The 23,240-nt window shown below is 52.0% G+C and overlaps 7 protein-coding genes across 7 annotated transcripts; 4 read left to right on the top strand and 3 right to left on the bottom strand.

Moving 5' to 3' along the window:
* Positions 1-44: 44 nt before the first annotated feature.
* BO95DRAFT_432523 (ARF/SAR superfamily) lies at positions 45-850 on the top strand (the record flags this gene model as incomplete). Its single annotated transcript, XM_025585061.1, has 4 exons — positions 45-138; positions 212-370; positions 436-752; positions 809-850. 4 exons carry the CDS (start codon positions 45-47, stop codon positions 848-850), a joined length of 612 nt encoding a protein of 203 aa, XP_025441593.1.
* Positions 851-2,023: 1,173 nt separating this feature from the next.
* BO95DRAFT_464387 (cobalamin-independent methionine synthase II family protein) lies at positions 2,024-3,374 on the bottom strand (the record flags this gene model as incomplete). The annotated part of the gene is made up of 3 exons (XM_025589055.1): positions 2,024-2,595; positions 2,662-3,078; positions 3,155-3,374. The coding sequence occupies 3 exons, from the start codon at positions 3,372-3,374 to the stop codon at positions 2,024-2,026; spliced, it is 1,209 nt and encodes a 402-aa protein (XP_025441592.1).
* A 1,339-nt stretch (positions 3,375-4,713) lies between these two features.
* On the top strand, positions 4,714-7,692 carry BO95DRAFT_453745 (F-box domain protein; the record flags this gene model as incomplete). The annotated part of the gene is made up of 3 exons (XM_025588233.1): positions 4,714-5,833; positions 6,448-6,764; positions 6,946-7,692. The coding sequence occupies 3 exons, from the start codon at positions 4,714-4,716 to the stop codon at positions 7,690-7,692; spliced, it is 2,184 nt and encodes a 727-aa protein (XP_025441591.1).
* Positions 7,693-8,086: 394 nt separating this feature from the next.
* BO95DRAFT_515025 (putative PHD transcription factor) lies at positions 8,087-11,341 on the bottom strand. The gene is made up of 2 exons (XM_025591720.1): positions 9,375-11,341; positions 8,087-9,280 (listed from the first exon to the last, which is right to left on the bottom strand). Exons 1-2 carry the CDS (start codon positions 10,984-10,986, stop codon positions 8,190-8,192), a joined length of 2,703 nt encoding a protein of 900 aa, XP_025441590.1. The 5' UTR covers positions 10,987-11,341; the 3' UTR covers positions 8,087-8,189.
* Positions 11,342-12,903: 1,562 nt separating this feature from the next.
* Positions 12,904-15,265, top strand: BO95DRAFT_153339 (sigma-70 region 2 family protein). The gene has a single exon (XM_025580661.1). It carries the CDS (start codon positions 13,027-13,029, stop codon positions 14,998-15,000), a length of 1,974 nt encoding a protein of 657 aa, XP_025441589.1. The 5' UTR covers positions 12,904-13,026; the 3' UTR covers positions 15,001-15,265.
* Positions 15,266-15,307: 42 nt separating this feature from the next.
* Positions 15,308-17,742, bottom strand: BO95DRAFT_443531 (sugar porter family MFS transporter). Its single transcript, XM_025586678.1, has 4 exons — positions 17,108-17,742; positions 16,802-17,004; positions 16,631-16,711; positions 15,308-16,579 (listed from the first exon to the last, which is right to left on the bottom strand). Exons 1-4 carry the CDS (start codon positions 17,283-17,285, stop codon positions 15,530-15,532), a joined length of 1,512 nt encoding a protein of 503 aa, XP_025441588.1. The 5' UTR covers positions 17,286-17,742; the 3' UTR covers positions 15,308-15,529.
* Positions 17,743-19,411: 1,669 nt separating this feature from the next.
* Positions 19,412-22,839, top strand: BO95DRAFT_364635 (putative C6 transcription factor (Mut3); the record flags this gene model as incomplete). Its single annotated transcript, XM_025582663.1, has 4 exons — positions 19,412-19,697; positions 19,781-20,612; positions 20,666-21,277; positions 21,333-22,839. The coding sequence occupies 4 exons, from the start codon at positions 19,412-19,414 to the stop codon at positions 22,837-22,839; spliced, it is 3,237 nt and encodes a 1,078-aa protein (XP_025441587.1).
* Between the last annotated feature and the right edge of the window lie 401 nt (positions 22,840-23,240).

Genomic DNA, 23,240 nt, shown 5'->3' with positions numbered 1-23,240 from the left:
TCCAGCAGTCTGCGACCTTCAGCGGTCGCTTATCGTGTGTCACAATGGGCGGTTCCGTGTCTAAGATAATGGGGAAGATTTTCGGCACCAAGGAGATGCGAATCTTGATGCTGGGTTTGGATGCTGCTGGAAAAACCAGTGAGACCCCCTGCTGATCGCTTCTTGTCAGCCAATCAATTGTGAATATTTGTACTAATCAAGGTGTCAACAGCAATTCTTTACAAGTTGAAACTTACAAATCAGGATGTCACCACGATCCCCACCGTCGGTTTCAACGTCGAGAGCGTTACATATAAGAATGTCAAATTCAACGTCTGGGATGTCGGTGGTCAGGACAAGATCCGTCCGCTGTGGAGACATTATTACTCCGGTACAACTTTCGCACGGAGCAGCTAGTTTCGTGGTGTCCGATGCTAACCCTGATTCTCTGACCAGGTACACAAGGTCTGATCTTCGTCGTCGACTCTAGCGACACTGCTCGGATGGAAGAGGCTCGCTCGGAGCTTCACAAGATCATCAATGATCGCGAAATGAAGGATGCCTTGCTCCTTGTCTTTGCTAATAAGCAGGATGTCCAGGGCCGTATGTATCTTCCATTCCTACCTTCAGAGTCAAGAGCTAATCAGCTGTCATCTGCAGATATGAGTCCTGAAGACGTCACCCAGGCACTGCAACTCAACAAGCTCAAGGACAAGCTGTGGTATGTTGCGCCCAGTGTTGCAACGGAGGGTACCGGTATCTTTGAGGGTCTTGTAAGTCAATAATCCCCAAACCTCGGCTTAACAGGGCTAACCTTTCATTCTTGCAGGCTTGGCTCTCCAACAACGTCAAGACCCAACCTCAGAAATAAATTATTCGCACGCCGGCCGCCAAACCCCTGCAGTCGTGAATCGGAGGCTATTCCAATGCCCCATCTCGTGTACAGCATGCTCCATTCCACCTACACCGAATTAGTTGGCACCTCCTCGTTTCACGTCGGCTTTGATGACAGAAGACGCAGCATTTGAACCCTGTGTTTCTTTTTTCTTTTCCTCCTGCGCATGCCTCTTCCGCCATTTCGTTCTTCTCTTTTTCATGATATCCCTCACTGTTCCGATGCGGGCCATTTCAATACCCCTCCCCCTCTAATAATACTCCTACCACTTTTTTCGTCTTGGCTTTGACTTTCTTCACATTATTATTTTCGTCACCCCCGTGTCTTCGGCGATGTGTAGAAACATTTTCAAAATAGAAGGGAAAAAACTTTGGGACCAGCACATACATGCATTCCACACATATATCGTGTTTTAATGATGTCTTTGTTCTTGAGCTGCTTTCTGTCTTTCATAGCTGCGCTAGATACTAGGAAAAAGAGAGTCCTATGTTTGAATTGGCGTGTCTGACGTACATTTGACGTGCTATACTAGGGTACTGCTGATGGTAAGTTATTGGAGATCAAGCCACTCACAAACAAAACATGTGACTTGGCTTCGTATCAGACAGCGATCTAGACTCCTTTCCCCACTTACTGTAGCAGGGAATGGTCCTGGCCAGGATCAGCCCATACTGCAAGGTTATGGAAATGATGGGCAGTAGGTTCTATCGGAACAAGCGAAACTAGGAAAAGTCTCCAGCTGAAATTGGGTTTAGGTACGAATAATATTGTCAGTTGGCGAAGCGCGATCTACATTGCCAGGTGGGCTTGTCAGCGACTAGGTTAGCGAACCTTGCATCTTTCCACATTGGGGCATCTCCAAGGTACTCAAGCACCCGCCCGCATACTTAAAAGGCACTGTGATTCTGATATCACAATAGGGATAATTCTTCGAAGAATTAATAGCTCAATCATATTCGCACTAACACTGTACATTTTTAAAACCATATGTTAAATAAGTGGTATCCTAAACACACAAAAGTTTGTCGTCACGTTCGTCTCATCACTCCACGTTCGTTGTTGAAATCGACAGGAGAGTCGGAGTCTGGCCTTGGAAGGGGCAGACCTCCTTTGTGGTAGTAGCTTTACCGAAAGTTTTGGCCATTTGATTTACAGCTGACCGGGCCAGATATCGTCGGCGATCTCACGGACAAGCTTGAGCTTGGCGATCATGCCGTCACGGTCGATGGCGTTGCCCTCTCTGTGGCTGGCGAAGCCGCACTGAGGGCTGACGCCAACCTGGTTGAGTGCCTGCTCCAGGGAGATGTTGTTGCCCTCGGCGATGAACTTGGCGGCATCGTACACGCGCTTCTTCATCTCCTCCTTGTCTTCAAGCTGGGCGAACTTGCTGGTCACCACACCGAGGATGACGTTCTTATGGGTGGGGAGCTCCTTCAGGGGCTCGAAGCCACCGGCGCGGGGGGTGTCGTACTCGAGGTAGTAGGTGTCAACGTTGAGCTCCTTGAAGAGCTTCGTGGCAATGCGGTCATAGCCACCCTCGGAGAAGTGACGGCTGCCGACGAAGTTACCACGGCAAAGGTGAACGCCGATGTGCATGTCAGCGGGGCGCTTAGCGACGCAGTCGTTGTACAGCTTGATGTACTGCTCGAAGGTCTCATCGGCGGAGCGTACGTTCAGGGGATCTTCCTTCCACCCGGCAAGCATCTTCTCGGAGCAGAAGTCTGATGATCACAGTCAGCCATCTATGCATTTCGCGTGTTTGTTTGTGGGTGGTTGGTAAGCCTTACAAGCAAGGTTGGGGTCATCGAACTGAACGTTCCTGCAGCCAGCGTCATAGAGGATCTGCAGCTCAGCCTGGACGGCCTTGGCGATGTCGCCGAAGTACTCCTCGTCGGAGCTGTAGACATCCTTGGGGTAGGCCTTGCCCTCCTTGTAACGCAAGTGATACCAGTTGGGAGCGGCAAGAGTGATCTTCAGGTTCTTGACTTCATCGGCGGGAACCACGCTGGCCAGGTACTTGAACTCATCGACATACGTGCTGCCAACGTGCTTGATCTTGCCGGTGCACAGGACGGTCTCACCAGGCTTGTGGCCGGCCTCGAGGAAGGCAGCGACATCAGGCGCATACGGGCGGAAGATGTCGGCGTCAAAGTCGGTCACCTCGTCGAATCCGTCCAAGCCAGGGAAGAAAGTACCCCAGAACACTAATTTCAGAGTCTGGTTAGGCCTCATAGCCTTATATGATAACAAAGGCTCATACAGCACGGGAAAGTGACTTACTGTGTCTGCGATACTCTCCATCAGAGATGGCGGCATAGCCGAGCTTCTTCTGTGTGTCAACAACCTCCTTGATATCCTTGTTCTCAATGACATCCAGCTCAGCCTTGGAGACTTCGCCCTTCTCGAAAGCAATCTTGGTCTTCAGGAGATCATCGGTCCGAAGCAGAGAGCCCAGGTGCTCAGCACGGAAAGGGGGGTTGCGGTGCAGTTGAGGGGCCATTGTGATGCACAGACAAAATGTAATAGCTAAGAGACGTTAGCTGAAATCTCTCGCTACTATCTCAGACAAGATGGAACTCACTAAGGACAAGAAATTGGTGAAGCAGAAAGAGGAAAACAACAGTCAGAGAGGCAGGAAAGGGGGATGAAGAGGAGGGGAGGGGCACGCAGCACTTTTTGAGGCAAGACTGCGAGATCCGAAGTCCGGAGCAGGAGGAACCATCTGCTCAGCTTGTGCCCCACAGGCCTGTTCCAAATCTACTTTCACATCCGAGTTTCGAGTTTCCCGGTTCCTATCGGTCACTCATTGTCGGCTACTTTATTTCGGCCTTCGGCATGGAATAGTGACTTCGACGGCCGGTCTTCATACTCTTAAGTCCCGCAGAAGCAGAAAGCTCTTATGAACCCATGGATGCCTTTCGTTTATCTCCATGGAAAACATAATAAACTTGTCCATAGCCAGGTAAAGACCTCAAGGAGAGGATCCATGAATCATAATCGCAGAAAGGGTGGCGGAAGCTTTGATCGACCGGTGTGGGGCAAAGCATTGATGCTGTAAGGTCTGACTCAGCGAGGCATGCATTTTTCAGACAATCGCATAGGTTATTGTGTCAGTCTTGAGCATTCCGACTACACCAAGTCGGTGGGCATGCATTAAACTCTTATAATAGCGCTTGACACCGCAGGAAGTGAAATGGTTGCATTGGTCGCATTGCAAACGAAAAGCAGAGGGATGAATGTCAGTGTCTGCACTTTTGTTCTGCTGGTGCGGGGGGGAGACGCTAGTCCCTCGACCTTCTCCACACTTGGTCTGTTTCGGTAAGGCCGCTTTTTGCCGAGCGTCCAGAATAATTTCGCCTGTCAGAACTCAGACGTCAATCCACCTTATTTGACAACTTCTCTCGCAGTTGCACAACCCACTAGAATATTATATTGATGCGGAAGGATACCATATATACATCAAAGCTCTGTCTCCCGAGCACTGGGATCAACTTTTTACCGTCTATCCTGACTGGATGGAAGCATAATACCCTATCAAAACTCTCCTAATTGCATGGAATCATGTGCTTGGAAGCTGTGGGGAACCGCGGCACTTGACAACATCTCGAACTCCCGACCAGCTATCTCCTACTCACCGCCTGCTGTATAAAGATACACTAATGTTGAACTTAACCAAGATCCTTATCATGTGCTGTTGATTCACTGTCACGACCATCAGTGTCTATACCACAGAATTACCGAATTCTAGCACTCAAACCGGTCGGAGCCTGGTATCCACAGTGTGTTCCTGAGATGTGAAACCTAATCAGGGATTGTCAAGTTCTTTGGGCAATCGAACGATGACTTCGCAGCTGTCATGTCTCGAAAATTTGCCGAACGAAATCCTGGATGAGATTGTGAGCTATCTTCCGGTGGCTACTCCCTCCGAATACAACTTTCATCATACACCAGCAATATACTTCACAGCTTCCAGTACGCAGAACTTGAAGAATGCCGCACAAGTATCTTCACGGCTGCTCAAGCTCGTGCGATCAAGACTCTACGCGCATTCTCGATTCTATCTCGATGATCTCTATGACTTTCTCAATTTCGTCACATCGCACAGACTAGAACGCTATATTACCTCGCTTGTCGTGCTACTCGGGAATGATCCACCCCGCGACTTGGACATTAACCGGTTGCTCCGACATCTGTCCAACCTCAACCCATTGCGGATCACTGTTCTTGCACCACCTTCGCGGATTGGGGCCATGTTGAACACCAAGGCTCCGGAGGAGCATAATTGGGCATTTCAAATTACTCACCAGTTGTGTCAGTGGGAGCGAAGTACCCTGCCTGAATCCCCGGTCTTCACGACTAACCCGTCATCCAATCCGTTGGATATCATGGCCTATTCATCACTCAGATTCAATGAGGGCTCCTCGCTCAGAGCGTACGCACATTATGAGTACTTCTTATTCGAGGTTCCGTCAGTGCTTGGTAAATGGGGTACAATAGCCTCCATGGGCAGCGATGAGGAGAAACTTTCCATATCGCGCGGGCTCCGGCATCTGACTTCATTCAGCTACACCGCTATATTCCCCTTCTATAATCATGTGAAATTGGTCTTGGATGCCCTGGAGCTGATGATGAACTTGCAATCATTCACCGTACAACTGGCCCCATGCTCAGAAGACTCGGCCATTGACCTGGCAAACAGAGGTCCCATCGATCCCAACGATCCATGGATGGAGCTGGCTACGGGGTACGATATCATCGCTCATTCCATCATCGAGCTGGGACGTAGCGCTTCGCTTGTTCATTTCCGCACCCTTGACTACCAAAACGAGGCACTTCGTGTTGAACTCAGCCAATCGTTAGGCGCAAAGTTCAAAGATACCGAATGGGAGACGAATGGCCATGGGGAATGGACCAAAACAGCATCGAATGGAGGAATCAAGAACCAGTCCTCGAACACTGGTGCATGATTACCTGATTATGGACTTTCCCACAACGCAAAATTACAATTGAACCATTTGCGAAGTTTCATTTGCGAAGTAAAGCTTTTCGTCATTTCTAGCACCATAATAGATAAACCCCCAGCTTAACCCTATACAATCTGATTTGACATTCACACCTCATCACCCTTTCATACCATTGGTGTACTTTTTGGTCCGAGCCTGTCTGTTTTTGCCGCGCCCCTACATCCTTGCAACTCCCATCATTTTTTTAGAGTAGACCTCATGCCGATCTTCCATTCCGGCATTGTCTTGTCTCTAACGCTGTTCAAGAGTGTCTGGAATACTGGAACATGCTCCTGAGCAGAATTTGATGCCTTATATACCAGGCTTCAACACGTGCCGCAATCTACTAATCTGGACCCATTCTTCGATTCCACTCTCATACACATATTAATACCGACACATTTTACATTGCATGATTTGCCTTCAGCAATCTAGTTACTGAATCAATTGCTCGCTTATCATATTCTCAAGATGTACGCTCTACAACACTATAACCTCCGCACCAGCTGACTTGCTACGTAGCACTTCCACTCTCGATCCCCAAAGCTATACTAGAAGTATACGCGCTAGGACCGCCGGCGATATTGTTCACTCGGACAACCATGGATTCCACCAGTAACTCACATGCTGCTGGACCTGCGCTTCCCACTCTGGCCCACAATTTGCTGTTATCCGATGAAGCAAGCAGCAGTAGTCAACAGTCCGTGGACGACATAGATTCGAGTCATCCGCCACACCAGACAGAATCCTGGAACCTCTACGCAGATATCAATGCTGGATTGCAAGCATCCCCGGAGAGTGCATTCCGCGCTGGCTCAGTGATCGGTTTCTCGCGGCTCCGAAGCGAGAACAACGAGAATACGGAAGATGATGAATGTTTAAGCCAGGTAAGAGCATCTCAGCTACCAGAATCCATAAGTCCGTACACTCTATCTTCATGCAAGAGCATCACGACCCTACCAGGTCAGGCCTCGATTCCTGAGAGCCTCTATTGAGACTTCATCTACATCTATTCACGTTCACGTTCACGATCACAATCCTCTAAACCACAGACTAACCGCCTATCAGCTTCCTCGAGCCCTTCTCACAGCCCACTTAGTTCGCCAAGCCCAAACACTCAACGCACCCAACTCAACGGCCGTCTATATCGTCCACCCAGCCACATTCAACGCCTTCTCCCCCAGAAGACTCCTCGCCTCCCTGCTCAACACCACCACCACCACCAACCGCCAAGTCTTGACACGCGACGCCGCGATCGCCTGCCTCGACCGCGTCCAACTCTTCCCCGTCTTCGACCTCCAGACCGCATTACAAGCCATCCACGAAATCAGCTCAGCCGTAGCATCATCCGCCGCGGGCCGCAACTCCCTGCAGCCCAACAAAGCCATCGTCCTCGTCGCCGGCCTCAACACCCTCGCCGAGGGCGTCGTGCGCACATCCAACGCCGCGCGAGGCGCGGCCGCCCTGACGGCCGCCCTACGGACATTAACACACCTGACCCGCACTGGTCCTGCAGCGGTGTCGGTGCTGCTGGTCAATACGAGTGGACTGGGGACAGCGGCCGCCAATGCTGACTATGCGAGTGGGTCGATCGCAATGCAGGATGAGGCCAGCAGTCGGGAAAGTGGGGTTCGGTCTGCATTTGGCGCAAATGGGGCGAACCTATTTCCGAGCTTGTTGATGCGGACGTTGGACCAGGGACTTGATACGCATATCCTAGTGTCGCCTATCAAGGGGTCGGGGGTGGTAGTCGAGGTTATCAAGGACCGGTTGGGCGAGGGGATCGGGAAGTGGTGTGTTTGGAAAAGCATTTGAACACTACTCGGTGTCTTTGTCAATTCATGCTACGATAATGTCGGAAGTAACGACGGCAAGCAAGGTTTACTGGAAGGATACGGAATAACAAGATGCAAATGGTCTATCATCATTCATGGGGGGGAAATGGTGTCAAAACTATTAGCATATGTTAAGCAACCACACACATACACTCCTAGAACCCCATATTCCTCTATTATGCATGCAACATGTTTTCAGTGGTATGTTTCCACAGACCCAAAAGAAAAAGGAAAAAACAGCCATGAAGAACCAACTCCGGTTCGATTTCCTGCTTTTTTCTTTTCCGGTAAAGAAAGATGGGGGGGTATCAATCAAGCACGCCGTCAAAAAGGCGGCTTTTTGGGGGGGGGGGGGCAAGGTGAAGACGAAATGTCATGGTTTGACACAAAGTTTTGGGAAGAAGAAGAGAAGGATAACAAAGTAACGAAGTTGCGCGAAGCAAACAGTGGCGATTAAATCGTGAGGAAAGCACTTTCTCAATGATTACTGATCTGAGCATTGTCTTCCTCCGCCCATAGCCTGAGAACAGCTCTTTCCACCACGTTCTGAGCCTCCTTCTCGCACTTTTTAAGGTCCTGGGCCAGGGTACTCTCTTCGAAAAGGCCATCTTGCTGTTGCACCTTTACCCACTGCTTGTGCCGCTCGCAGCGTTTCTTGATGCAAACACCATGGGATAGATGTTCCAAATCATCCCCGGCGGGTTTCGCACCCCCCATGGCAGTATCGCCATCTGCGTCGGTGGCATCGGAGTAGCTTGACGCCAGTGCCTCGGGCGTGCCATCCTTGAGTGCTTCGGCTCCCAGCTCGGAAAGCCGCCACTCGTCGAACTCCTCGTCTGACCAGGCCAGTCGGTAGTCGAAGCCACAGATGTCCTTCCATCCGCCCTTGGGTTCCTTCTGCTTCAGCTTGTCTAAAATACATTTGGAACGCTGCCGCACCAGAGTCACAAAGTGGCTTCGAGCCTTGAGCATCTCTCGGCGGTGGACGAGGCCATCGCGCTGTTTGCGCAGCTTGTCGATCATCGCGGCCTCGTCGGGTGCATAGGTGAGCCAATCAACATCGAAGTCAAGGCCCAATTTCTTGTTGTCCTCTTTGGTCCCTGTAGCGGGGCCCTTCGCCGGTGCAGAGACTGAGATGATGCTCTCTCCCAGCTTGCGGAATTCATCCGCTGATTTGACGCCCATGACCACTGCCTTGAGGTCTCCGGTCGTGAGAACACCACCTCTGCTTCCGAGGTCTTCTGGATAATTATTCTTCTCGACATTATCATATCCGCTGCCTGTCTCTAGGCCACTTCCTTCTCGAGAGGACGCGCTGTCGGGAAATGGGCTGTTCGTTGAGGATCCCAGTCCACCTAGAGCTGCCCGAGCGGCTGACTTCCGAGCGCCAGGCCCGGCACTCACAAGTAGGAGCCTAGTCCTTTGAAGCATAAATTCTCGACCATGCTCATCTGAGCAGTATTTACTGGGACTGTCTTGATTGACACGGGCAGGCTTTCTGCACTCCTTCAGCCGACACATCGGCTTCCAGGTTGTCCATCCCTTGCCCTGCTCCTTACAATTCGGACCTATTACTTGTCAGTTCAATATCCGTGATAAAATCATTATCGAGACATAATAGTAGTCGGAAAGAAAGAAGGTTGATTTGGGAGGCCAACTCACATATATACTTGTCAATCAGGTCAGCGTCTCGTGGATCAATGTTGACGCATTTCCCATGAAACCAATCCTCACAGCCACCGTCGCACCCAATCATCCACGTGTGATTGTCCGGCTTACGACAGATGCAGAACACTTCATCATTGTCTTCGGAGTCATCCTCCTCTTCCTCCTCTTCCACCTCCTCCACAAGATTACTCTTGGCGTTCTTCTTTTTGGCTTCGGGCGCCGGTGAGCTCGCGACGGACGCGGAACCACGTTTGGTCCTTCCAGCTGCTCTGCTCGTACGTGATGAAGGGGTGTTCGATCGCCTGCTTGCAACACTCTCATTGTCAATTTCAGTCAACTTCCTTTTCTTGGCCGCGGGTTTCCTAGCCGTGCCTTTCTTAGTGAGGCCGATACCGGACTTCTTGGTCGCGGCACTAGGTTTGGTGGATACTGCCGGTGAAGATCGATCGGAAGAGGACGCCCGGGAGGCTTCTCGATTCTTGAGGCTGGCAATCTTTTTCGGAGTTGGGTGTTCATCGGGCAATGCTGTACCATCGAGCTGAGGAAGCCCTGATTTGTGGTCGGGCTCATGATCAAGAGGAACTCCATTCAACTCCACATTCGACGGTTCGGTCTTCACTTGCGGTACGGGCGTATTGTGCTTCGTCGCAGATGTCGACTCGCCGACAACGCTGGGCAGACCTTCATAGATATCGGCCCATACCTCAGGTACATTCACTGAGCCCTCAACTTCGCCGGCAGACGCCATCTCAGGAATCCTAAGGCGGCGATGTAATTCGTCCGCCCGCTCAAATCCAAAGTACCCGCTTTGTCGCCATCCAGTGATCCCGACTACCTGACCATTGTTCACAACTATATTGGCCGGGATGAGGTTGTTATGTACTAGGGCAAGTCGTTCGCCTTTCTTCCTCTCGCGAAAAAGAACATCCTTCTCAACTTGCTGGACGTCGGGCGGAAGTTGCAGATTTAGGCCGCTGCAAACATATGAGGGTCGGTCGGGAGCGGCGTCGACATCTCCTAAGCGCTGGGATATGCGGCGACACTGATGCTTGAAGTTTTCGATTTGATCAGCACTGAGATACTTCCAAGCAACATCCAATGAGACACCGGAGAGTCTTGACTCCACAGTCACATTCTTATTCTCGATGGTACCACAAAAATATATCACTGGAACAGTAATGTCGAGATCTCGGAGGGCATCCTCGGCTTTCCTTGCCGCGCTGAGCTCATTCGCATTGATGCACGAATACATCTCCGCTGCGGCATCGGCTTCAGGCTCACGGTCGACTCTAATGATGACGCTGCCAGCAGCGAAAGCCTCTCTCGCACCCGGAACATTCAATGAATTTTCTGGCTTGCAAGAATCCTTCACAATGTCTTCCCAGTAGGACTTAACTTCTGGATCCGACTGGCACCAATACTCATGGCGAGGCTTGAAGTCATTGTCCGACGATGCATAGCGCCCGTAATGCACACTTCGCGCAAGAAAAAGGTCATCGTCGGGAATGAGCTCGGGGTTGGTTTCGTAGGGGTTTGTTGGTCGCTTCTCGTCTACCGAGCCGTTCGCCTGGCTTGAGACGGCAGGCGGTTGTTGGTCTCCAGCCATCCCCAGAGCACCTGCCAGGGGCTTGGGCTGATCCCGAAGCACCTAACCACTGTTACTCCGTCTATATTCCCTCAGCAAAGCTCGAAGAAAGCCAAACACGGCGTCTCGGAGATGAGCCAGGGTTCTACCCAGGGAGAGGGGGAAAAGAAGAGTTCCAGAACACCGGACGTATTAAAAAATGAAACCCGTTCTTGTCAAACACCTGACCATGATGTTGTCTCCGATCCTCACAAGCTATCGCAAGGTTTGGGAGAGGATGCGACGCGATATATCAGGAGTGGTGGAATGCGCTGCGTAGCCTGTCACTTCTTTGTCAGGTGGTGGAGGACGAGGATGGCGGCGGCGTTCGGCGAAAGATGCGAAACGGTGGTAGGGTCACGACGCGGTCTGCAAGCCCCAAAGATACATAAAACCACGAGTAAAACTCCAAAAATGTATTTCGCAATTTCTCAGGCGCCGTTCGTCTGGACCATGAGTGTCTTTGAGAGTAGCACACGAGGGGAGGTTCAGAGTTCTGCGGCAGCGCGGTCGGCGACGCGGAACAAATTATGGGATCAGTTTTAACAGCCTGGACGCCCTTTGCCTCGGACTTAATCCCAAGGCGGTGAGGATTAACGCCGTGAGATTGCAGCCTCAGGCATTAACTATTGTCAGCCTCAGGCCTGTAAGTTTAACTCTAAGGCCGAGCCTCTCAAGGTCTCGAGCCTCCCGTTGACCATGTTTTGTGTCTGGGCTTGTCTAGTTCGACAACCTTGACGAAGTACAGTTCCTCAGTGTTTGTTCCTTCGCCACCTCCACGAGTGCATCCCTATCTAAAACATTCACTCGCACCCCTCAGCCAAGCGGCAATTCTCCTGGCAGCAATGGCTCTGCACCCCCTTAAGCTTATTTCTAAATTCAGCCTGACAACACGGAGTCTACTTTAACTATTCTTCGTATCAACGATGTTGCCCTTCCCACTAACAACTTCAGAGTCAACATTACTTTACTGTAATCAGCTAGGCAATCAGCTAGCCTGGTCCCATATCTGCACCTGCTGATGCTAACGGTTCCTTTTGCTTATCATGCTGAAGAATTGTCGTCTTTAGACTGTCGTTCGGTCCACAAACCACCCTCGGTGACAGTCCGTTCATTCGTTTCTGCCTGACCCTGAACCGAACGGACCAGTGGGGATTATTCCGAAACTGTTGAAACGGCCCCAAAGTTTTTTCTTCTGGGCAGATAATATGGTTCAATGATCATTCCCCAGTGGATCTGCAGTCAGCACAAGGTTGATCTCGATTTTATCAGATAATCCGGTGCACTTCTCCCTCTCCCTCACGGAGTCTTCACTACCTAGCTCATTCCTCCTTTTCCACCCTTCTCAGCCCACACTTCATATATTCTGGTGGTGCCACCCAAATCCACCTGGCCCTGCCATATTGAGGTCCCCTCTTTTCCTGCCAGGCTGCCACCCTTCCATTCCTTGCCGGAGGCGATCCTGCAAATTTATTTTTGGATTTTAGCTTTCAGTCGTCGATTTGGCCCCATTAACAGCTCGATCCCCTCGATCCGCACTTACACCCTGAACGCATGCGATTGTGACTGCAAAGCCTTCTCCGAACATCATCAGTCTGCATGCATTATCCGCCAATATCTTAGACTCTCTTGGTTGTCACGCCGCTGACCCCATGTCGGGCTATTGAATGGCCTTCTTGTACCAGTATAAATTAACTGAAATCGAAGTGGATTGTCGGAAACCGTGAATACCCTCTTCTCCAGTGTCGCAGTGGTCCGGCCGACAAGCCCTCTCATCTCATTGCGACCTCCGCGCTCGTTTCGTTGAACTTCTTGGGCTAGCGTACTACCGCGGTTTCCATGACATGATCAATTCAACGCGCTAGTCCCGACTTTTCTCGTCGCTCAACAAGCATACTTTATGAAAGCCACGACGGCAAAAACGCCAAAACGAATCATTGCTCACAAGAACCGCATTGCGGTATCCCAACCACCCTGCAACAGGTTATCTCTTTTTTTGTCTGGAATCCCCGGCTCGGAATCATGTCTCCTGAACCTGACAAATTAAGCACAATAGAGCCCACGGCAGGCTCTTCCCAAGTACGGTGGCAGTTCATCAACGCCTCGGGTAACAGCCGAAATAACCTAACTCAAGTCAAACGTCATGTCATGCAAGAATATATGCGACAAAAGCGACAGGCTGCAGGCCAGTCTGACATCGATGCTGATGAGACCATAGGGGAAGGCGGCCGCAAACCTTCCAGGTCACGTCGGAAAGCCAAGGATAGCAGCCATCGCGATGACCCCGCCGACACAAGGCCCAAGGTAGAGATTGACGAAAATGCTGAAGATACTGCGGCCAACATCGTGCACCAACATGGATCCGAAACTACCTCAACTTATCCAATCAGTGAACATAACATCACCGAGGTCGTGGAAAACTTTAGTGCAGAAGTCGGCGCTTACCCAAAGTCCGAATCATCCGTTTCATTACCGATCCGGGACAGTCAAATGTCCAGCTACAGCAGCTCCTCATCGGATTCCCGTATATGGTACTCGGCGACGTCGCAAAGCAGTAGCTCAGAGCTGGGAAGCTTGACGCCACGGTCCTCCGCCCCGACATCCCCGTATGAAGTGGCGCTATCTCCGAAAACAGTACTCAGCGCCGCACGTACTGATCCTTTCAACACCTTACCACTGGAGTTGGACCTTGACGGCCAGCGGTTGTTCGATTTCTATGTCAACGAGATGCCCGCTTGCTCTTACGGGAATCATTTTCGATCTTCTAAAGCGCACAATTGGTACACAGCAGTCTTCGTTCCTGAAGGGATGAAAGGGCCGGTGGCGTTTCAAAATACCATCCTTGTCCATGCAGCTAATACGTGGACCTGGGTTCGTAATCAGGAGGTGGACGAACGAGGTCTGATTCATCGCGACCGGGCCATTTCCATGCTTCGCGAACACCGGGAGAGACACCCTCATGACTTCTCCGATGAAGTAATCATAGCTTGTCTTAGTGCTGCCGGACTTGAAGATTTCGATCCCCGCCCTGGACGCAAGCAAATCAGCTGGCTTCATATGCGCGCTGCAAGAGAGATGATCCGGGCCCGCGGCGGTCCCGCTGCATTTCATAAAACTCGACTCGAAATGCTGATAAACTGGCAAGATTACATCCTCTCGGGCTATGAGACTGACGGACCGAGTTTCTTCTTTGATGCTGCACCACCGATGATACAGCCAAATGAGAGACGTGCCTCTGAGCAGCAACCAGCTACAATGACGCAGCCTATGATGGCTTCATACCCGGTTCCAGTCGAGCTAAGCCTCTCCTGGCCTCGACCATTACTTCCATACGAAGAGATTCAGAATCAATGCGATGAATTCATAATCTTTCTCAAACGGTGTCAACAGCTTTCGGCCTATCAAGCGAGCACTACTGACGTCAATTTGCTACAAATGCGCCACACTGCCTTCCGAGAGGGGTCACTTCTACACCAAATCCTGGCGGCGCCTCCAGGGGCGCGCTTCACTGCATCTGGCAACCGCAAACAGTTCGTTGCGCGGCTGGTTGCCCTGCTCATGCTCAACGCGGCCCTCTGGGACTACCGACATTCCGCGCCACACAGCGAGACGTTCCTTCAGACGCTGCAGCAGGCGGTGGTGGACAGCGAGGTGAATATGAGCGGTTCCGTTGAAGCACTGCTGCAGATCTTGCTCGAATGCAATGACGGATCTGTCAACACGACCAGCGACAGTTGCAGCCAAGGACCGGATTTCACGCAATACTCCCAGACCGCAAACACCCCATACCATCGGCCATGGTTCGCTGGTCGGATGCTCAAGGTCGCCAAGCGCCTCAGTTATGAGTCTTGGATGCACGTCAACTATATTCTCTTCTCTTGCCTGAGTATGCAACCAGGCACGCCAAATGTTGCTCTGTGGGAAGATAGCCTTCGACAGGAGATCCTTCACGCGCCGCTCACCAAGTATATCATGCCCTCTTTGGAAGAGCTATGACACCAGCCCCACGATTATATATTCATTCTTCTTTATCAGATTCCATATTCCTGCAACACCCTACCTAGACTCGGAGTCATTCCTGCACCTTCCCCCTTTCTTGTGATTCGTCCTTGATGACATAGACACTATTTTTTCTCTCTCTCATCCGTCTGCAACAACACTATACATTCCTGGGTGCAACCTCTCTTATATATATGCTTATCCTTCAAACCACCCCTTTTGTTCACTGCGTGTTATACCCCAGCTTGTACCAACGAACTCTGAAGCCATAGATTTCTTTTTTGCTTTCATTCTTCCGATGCTGTAATTGAATATCAATTGGAGCATCTATCTATGACATGATTATTATACATCTTGATCGATGACCACAACTGACTCGATTTCGCCATCATGCAACGCTAATTGTGAAACTCACAGCAGAACCCCAATGCAGAATGCAGTCAGCTATCATATACAACAGGAGTTTATCTATATATATTATATATTAAGATGCTTGCATTTTGCAAGTCGATTGGGATGTTTAGGTTCACCTGTGGTGTAGGGGAATTGCACTCGCCTCCGCCGAAGAAACCATGGCTAGCCCCCCTTTCTTGTCCTGCTGGAGCTCCAGCCCCTGGTGATGATCCATTTCATCTCTCGACTCTCTGCGATCGAAGACATGCTCGGCCTCCTCTAGCGACCGGCCCGCGGTCTCGGGGTAGGCGAACCAAACCAGCAGGGCGGCGGCCCAGTTGAACGCGGCGAAGCAGTAGAAGTAATTGAAGCCCATGCGTGAGCGCGCGATCGGGGTGCACTGGGCGAAGATAAGGTTCAGACTCCAATTTGTGGCGGTGGCGACTGAGGCTCCCCGGGCGCGGATGGCGGTGGGAAAGATCTCGGACTGGTAGAGCCAGGAGATGAGGCCCAGGCTGGTGAAGAAGACGGAGAAGACGAAGAACAGGGCGATGGCGGCGCGGACGGCGGTCGCCGGCGGCGGCGGGTCGGTGGTGAAGTTGCGGTAGGCTTGGCCGAGGGCGGCTTCGATGCACATGGTGGCGCCCATGCCCACGAGGGAGGGGAGAAGGAGGGTGCGACGGGGCACCCGGTCGATGAACAGGATGATGAAGACGGTGTTCCAGAACTGGGCGAGCGCGCCCCAGATGCCCTGGATCATGAGCGAGGTGGTCTCGGAAAGGCCGAGCGAGCGGTAGAGGCTCGGGTTGTAGGTCGAGATGATGTTGGTGCCCGAGCACTGCGTGAAGGCTTGCATGCCGCAGGCGAGGAGGATGCGATGGCGCCAGGTCGCCGAGGTGAAGAGGAGAGCACGCCAGGTGCGCGGGGCGCGGCGTCGCTCTTCGGCGATGCTGGCCCGGATCTGCGCGTATTCGGTCTCGACGAGGGAGGTGTTGGCCGCGTGGAGGCGGGTGAGCGTGGTGCGGCCTTCATCGGTGCGACCCCGTTCGATGAGCCAGCGGGGGGATTCGGGGAGGAACCAGATTCCTCCGCTGAGGACGATCGCAGGCAGAGCTTGCAGGGCGAGCGGAAAGCTCCAGGTGAAGTTCCCTGTGCGGAGAGAGCAGCCGTATCCGACCCATTGCTGATGGAGAAGGTTAGAAAGTATATATTTTCGGTGGTTCGAGCAACCTACTGCGACGACTGCCCCTAATCCAATCATCCATTGTTGGAGGGATCCTAAGAAGCTTCGGATTCGCGGGGGAGATACCTCACTCTATTCCAATTGATTGTCAGACTGATTCGAGGATGAGGGGATGGGGATGATGAGGAACAAGGGCTGGAGTAGTTGTGTAAGAGGACTTACACAGTAGACGGGGATGATGGATGACATCAGTCCCACCGACAGGCCGGCAATCAAGCGGCCAGCAATGAGCATGGCCACATTGACCGCGCCCGCCTGCAAAGCGGCCCCCAGGGTCGCCAGAAGACCGCCAACGAACAGCACGGGTCTCCTACCCCACGGGTCGGAGAGGTATGAGACAACCAAGGAACCTATGATAGCGCCGCCTGTCACAGGGTTGTCAGGTCTGTCAGTCCAATAATAATAGTTGAATGGGTTGAGCGGGTGGGCCAAGTCAGCAGCAGATTGCAGGGAACCAGATGCACACACCGTTATACGAGGCGACGATCCCGCCCGTGGCGGCATCCGAAGGACTATGGAATCGGTGTTTGAAGGTCTCCTGGTCGATGACAGTGGAGATCACCCCGGAATCATATCCGAATAGGAAGGATCCCAATGTTGCGAACATACAACACGCGGTGACCAACAAGTGGGAAGAGGTGAACATGGTTTCAATTGGGAGGGGGGGGGTTTCCTTTTGGGAAAGTGGGTTGTGGTTCTGGAAGAAGCTCGGGCGAAGCAGGATTGCGAGGCGAATACGAGCTGCCACGTGAAGGAGAATCCCGATTGCCGGACTTTGTTCTGTTTCTGATGGATGTTCTAATGGTTATATAAATGTTAGATCCATGGATCAGTGAACGACATTGTCATGACATGATATAGATGTTGTTGTTCAAGGCTTTGAGGGGGAGTGTTGCAAGCAAGTGCAGCGCTGAGCTGCGCTGAGCTGAGGTTGAATAATGGAATTGACGATAGTAGATAGACGATAATGGAACAATGGAATAATAGAGTACTGTACTAGAATGCAGGCGAAGTCCAGATCAGTAAGCAATTAGACAGATACTCGTAACTCCATAGAAGAGTGGGAGAGAGAGACAAATGACGCAGAAGTCTTTAGGTCATTCATTCCCTGGCTGGAAAATAATAATACAAAAAATTAATAAGTTAATTGTGGAAGGACAAGGGAAAAGACGTGGAACAGGAATTTATGGCCTGAGGCATCCAAGCGGACTTTTCACCCTCACTCGCCCTTCGGCCTTTTGAAGGGCGCGACCGAGGCTGACTGATGGAGTACTAGTCATATCGGCCAAGACGCCGAGGATGAAGGATTAACTAACCGTGCCCTGATCCGTGGGAATATTCGAACTCTGTAAAGTAAGCACCTTCTATTTAATGGCATTAAATGGAAAGTGACTAAGAGAATTCATATGCTGACAGGGATCAAAAAACGAGCAGAACCAGCATAATGAACTAATGCTCGCCGATTGTCTTATGCTGATACACCTGCACATCGACAAATGCCGGCCAGTTCGCCGAAGCCAGCCCTACCTATGAGCCATTTTTCTTCTCTCACCTTCAACTCAGGGCTCTCACCTTCCTTTTCCACCGTCGTTTTCTGGTTGCATGTGCGTAGTTTGGAAATCTGCTCTGTCTCCATTGGCTCATCTAGTCTCCTTTTCTCTCCCTCTGCTTCCCAGTTCCTCGCGATCCTGCTCCCTTTCCATCCCAATCCCTTCCTCTGTGTGCGCAAAGGGTCCCCCCGTCGCATTCGGTCGCCAGTAGAGGCTGCTACCCCTCCACCTCGACAAGGATCTCTCAACTGTGTCGAATAGAAGAGAGTTGTCTTTAGAAACATCTTGTTTCCCTCCGAGGGACCAATGTAAATGGCCCCCCTCCCCGTTCAAGCTCGTATTTGCCCGAATGCTTGATTCTTTTGCTGTTCTACCTTTCCCTCTCTCGGATATAGCGTCCAATTCCCCGATGGGTCAATCGGTCTATACAGTACTATACAGTACAGTACAGACTATCACTACCCCAACCACTTTTCTTCTTCATCTGTCCTCTTCATCCATGATCCAGGTAGAGAGCAAAGGAAGAACAGGCGGTAGATGGGGCAAAGGAAAATATGACTGTCATGGGATCGGAGGTCCGATGTATGATGCATGGTCTGGGCAATATGTGGAGTTTTTTTTTTTTGACTCAGCGCAAGTCTTACTAATAAATGCTTTCTTCCGCTGGTGCCCCAGACCAGACAGACCCTCAGACAGACCCTCAGACACTCAGCCAGAGAGAAACACAAACCAAGACTCCTCGTCTCTTCGACTCTTACCTACTCTTACTCTTTCTCTTCCTACATACCCATACGTACACAGACTCTCCCTCTGTCCATTTCTTTCTTGGCTTTCGACCTATCTTCCACCGCAAACAAGCCAGTGCCTGCGCTTTCGTGACGTGTCGATCTTCCTTTCACTCTCTCGGCGAACGATCCTCGCGCTGCTCTCTGCTCTCTACTCTCGGTCCCTCCCTCCGTCCCTCCTCCCTCCCACTTCGTGGTGCCTTCCATGACCCTGTGAGACGCCAATTCCACACCCTCGTGGACGTGCGATCGTTCATCGGCTCGCCACGCGGGTCGCCGTCCCCTTGCTGATCGGAACAGTTCCTTCCTCGTTATCACTTCCGATCGGATCTCCGACTTGCTCATACCCCCTTGCATGTCTTTGCGCCGACCGCCGTGAGATCGATCTTCTTCTGCTCTCATCCCCCACACCCACGTCATCTGCCTCTCTCTCCCTCATGGCATCCCCTTCCGGTCCGTTAATCGCCGACCCTGCGAATGAGGACGATCCCTCTGCTGTCTCCGATTCGTTTTTTGCTTCCCATGATGATGTCGATCCCGCTGCCCCGGCCCTTCATGACGAAGATGATTTACCCATGAGGGACGAGGGGCTCAAGCCTGTCAAGGAACCGCTGCCTATGCAAAAGCGTCGCCGGGTAACGCGGGCCTGTGATGAATGTCGTCGCAAGAAAATCAAGTGCGACGGCAAGCAGCCGTGCACGCACTGCACGGTCTACAGTTACGGTAAGTCCCCGTTCTCCCTGTCGGACCTTACTTCCGCAACCCTTTCCTGGCTGTGGTCGCTCATCAGCTTTGGTCGTCCGCAGAGTGCACCTACGACCAACCTTCCAACCGTCGTCGCAACCCCGCCCCGCAATATGTTGAAGCTCTGGAAACTCGACTGCACAAAGCCGAGGCCCTGCTGCGCGTCGTGCTTCCGGATTTAAATCTGGACGATCCACAATTCGACGTGCATGCTACCGAGCAGATGCTGGCCGCCATCAAGCGTGAAAAACCCCCGCCTCCCCCGCAGCAACAGCAACAGCAGCCGCAGCAGGAACCGGCTGCACCACCTGCACCTGCTGAGACGACGAACGGATCGCAACCCTCAGTCCCCGCTCCCGCTGACGATACGACCACGGACGGGGCTAATGGTGATGAATCGCTGCTTGAGTCGATGGTCGATAATTCCGGTTACCTCGATCTTGATGACCAGGGACATTGGGATTATCATGGACACAGTTCTGGTATGACATTTATCCGACGCCTGCGGAAGCAGCTCGGAGCTTCCGACATGCCGCTGCCTACTCTCCGGTCGCGACCGGTCGCGCAAACGCTCTTCGACAGCCCCAAATCCGTATCTGAATCGCCGCAAGATGCGTCCCTGCCGCCCACTCATGATCTTCCCTCCCGGGAAATTGGCCGGCGACTATGTCACAACGCCTTGGACGATGCCTGCGCGTTAATGCGTTTCGTGCATGAACCTACGTTTTACACCATGTTTGATCGAATCTATGATACGCCATTAGACCACTTTACCAACGAGGAGAATTCCTTCCTGCCGCTACTCTATATCGTAATGGCCGTCGGATGTCTGTTTTCTGACGATGGCTCCAGTACCTTGGACATCTCAGGCTACGAGGGTGCTATCGGGCAAGGGTAGGTCGCTTCTTGTCGGTCTGTTTGAGAAATAAACTAATTCGCGATTGCAGGTTTCAATACTTCAAAGCAGGTCGCCAGCTCCTGGAAATAACCGACTGCCGCGACTTAACCTCGCTTCAGGCCATCTGTTTCATGATTCTATTCCTGCAATCGTCCGCCAAACTTAGCACATGCTACTCTTATATTGGTATCGCGCAGCGATCCGCTCTGCGATTAGGCCTGCACCGCAATGTGACGATACACTTTACCCCTCTTGAGCAGGAGATGCGCAAACGCATCTTTTGGACGATTCGCAGAATGGATGTCTATGTCAGCACCTTACTCGGGTTACCTCTGATGCTGAACGACGATGACATCGATCAAGTGTACCCAGAGCCGGTCGATTCGGAATTTATCACCAAGACTGGCATCCTACCCGTGCCTTCGGATCATACCCCTTTGATGGCTGGGGCGATCGCGCATACCCGGTTGACCAACATCACACTCAAGGTTGTGCAATACATCTACCCTGTGAAGAAAGCGCAACATCCTGTCGCATCGGATCAGCGCTATGTGGTCAGCCACTCCAAAATCCGGGAGATCGAGAGGGATCTTCAGGCCTGGATGGAAGAGCTCCCCGCGGCTCTGCGACCGGGGACGGAGGTCTCCCCACAGCTCGAGCGGTAAGTTGTTTCTCTCTCCAGGGGTTGACTATTTGTCCTTACTGACTATCCACAGCATCCGCCAACTACTCCGCATTAGTTACGCCCACGTTCAGGTCATACTCTACCGGCCCTTCCTTCACTATGTCTCCAGCGGCTCGCAAGCTCGAGGAGTGGACCGGCGATCCTACGCTTGCGCTGCGGCCTGTGTTAGTGTCTCACGCAACATCGTACATATCACGACCGGCATGCATAAGAGAGGGCTACTCAATGGATCGTTCTGGTTCACCATGTATACCACCTATTTCGCCATTTTGTCGCTGTTGTTCTTCGTGCTCGAGAATCCCGATTCTCCAACCGCAAAGGATGGCGTCCTCAAAGACGCCATGGAAGGCAAAAACACGTTGGCAGGATTAGCGAAGAAGAGCATGGCGGCAGACCGGTGCTCTCAGAGTCTCAATGGTCTTTTCAAGAACCTTCCGGAGCTGCTCAAGAATCGTCAGAGTGCGAAGAAGCGGGCGAGCTTGAAGCGGCCCGCCCCCTCGTCTGGCCACCACCACCGCCCACCTCCCGCCAAGAGCGCCGCGAGCGCTGCCGCCTCGGTGCCCTTGGAGATGCCACCACCACAGCGTGCCAACACTTTCCCTACGCAACTGCTCAGTCGATCGGTGAAGCAAGAGGCTAGCAATACCCCCAAGAGCTTCGATGACAGTGCTGCTAGCCGCAGTCCTGCTTCTAATGTGCGCCCAAGCCAGCCTTCAACGTGGATCCCGTCCACGCCCGAGATGGCCGCTGATGCCGTGTCCACGCCGTCGGATATTGCATCCAACAACGACAGGACGCCCGCGTCGACAGGGGCATCTCCGGTATCCATGTCGCTCGCCTTGGGCGAAGTCACACCAAATCAATTTGGGGCGCACGCATTCGCCAATCCCAGTCAGTTCCCAGATCTAATGCCCATCATGTTCCCATCGGACGACCCTTTTGCCTATCCGACACAACCGATGTCTACACTAGAGAACGATCACTTCGGCCAGGACCCAGCCAGCGCTACGACTGCCACCTCTTTCGCCCCTGGTTTGGCCTCCACGGCCGACGGCAGCACCGTCAGCACGATGGGAGTATCCACCCCCACATTGGACGGCTTCGGCAATTTCTCCGTCTTCTCCAGCGGAAATCCGGGGGCCATCAGCTCCAGTGTGCCGGGACGCTTGCCCAATCAGCCACCGCATCATATCAACCACTCGCGGCTGCAGTCGCCTGTCTCCCATGGAACTTCGACCCCTGCCAACGGCGCCGAAGCCGTCAACAGCCCCGATCTGGTCTCCCTGCCTAACCAGAACTTCATCTGGCAAGGCTACAATTTCCAGCCTCCCAGTAATTTCCCCACGGAGATGATGACCGCGACAGCCACGCGGACCGGATTGGGTCAATTCGGAATGGGCGCGCCCGACCCCACGTCGCTGGGCGTCGGATTAGACTTGGGCCTCCCGCTTGACGATATTTTCGGCAATACCGACGCATGTCGGCCCGGCGGCTTCAGTAATGAGGAATGGCTTCAGTTCATGAATGCCGGGAATTAAAAAAAATCGAATTCCTGATTCCGAAAAGAAGAAAAGCAAAAGAAGAAGTACTAATCAAATACCCATATGTTTGTATATGCCGTTTTTTGGTCTGGACCCATGAAGATCATAATGTTATGAAGGCATTGCGTGGGGGAGTTCTGTGGGCGGCGTTCGGTTGCTGCTTGGGATTGACATGAGTTCCCTTTCTGTGTTCCTTGGTTCTTTGCACCATGGGATTGGCATCTCTTTTGTGCTCGATACTTTTTTTTTTGTTGACGTTGCTAATTCTTTGAATATGATTGATGATCTATATATCACAGGTTATGTTGTATACATTCTAGACTTACCTATTGGAATATCGTCTTGCCGGTGCAGGACCATCCCTGCCGTATCGTACATACTTTCGAGTATACATATAT

The sequence above is a fragment of the Aspergillus brunneoviolaceus genome, assembly GCF_003184695.1.
Source record: "Aspergillus brunneoviolaceus CBS 621.78 unplaced genomic scaffold BO95scaffold_39, whole genome shotgun sequence".
Taxonomy (NCBI): Eukaryota; Fungi; Ascomycota; class Eurotiomycetes; order Eurotiales; family Aspergillaceae; genus Aspergillus; species Aspergillus brunneoviolaceus.
The sequence above is the reverse complement of the archived record's forward strand: the minus strand, read 5'-3'. Positions and strand labels throughout refer to the sequence as shown.

Excerpts from the sequence above, each read along its gene's own strand:
- BO95DRAFT_515025 (XM_025591720.1), bottom strand. The coding sequence starts at position 10,986 with ATGGCTGGAGACCAACAACCGCCTGCCGTCTCAAGCCAGGCGAACGGC. Across the intron at positions 9,281-9,374 it reads CCTGATTGACAAGTATATAT|GTCCGAATTGTAAGGAGCAG; the intron begins GTGAGTTGGCCT and ends GACAAGTAATAG.
- BO95DRAFT_443531 (XM_025586678.1), bottom strand. The coding sequence starts at position 17,285 with ATGTTCACCTCTTCCCACTTGTTGGTCACCGCGTGTTGTATGTTCGCA. Across the intron at positions 16,712-16,801 it reads CCATCATCCCCGTCTACTGT|AGTGAGGTATCTCCCCCGCG; the intron begins GTAAGTCCTCTT and ends CAATTGGAATAG. Across the intron at positions 16,580-16,630 it reads GATTAGGGGCAGTCGTCGCA|CAATGGGTCGGATACGGCTG; the intron begins GTAGGTTGCTCG and ends CTTCTCCATCAG.
- BO95DRAFT_153339 (XM_025580661.1), top strand. The coding sequence starts at position 13,027 with ATGTCTCCTGAACCTGACAAATTAAGCACAATAGAGCCCACGGCAGGC.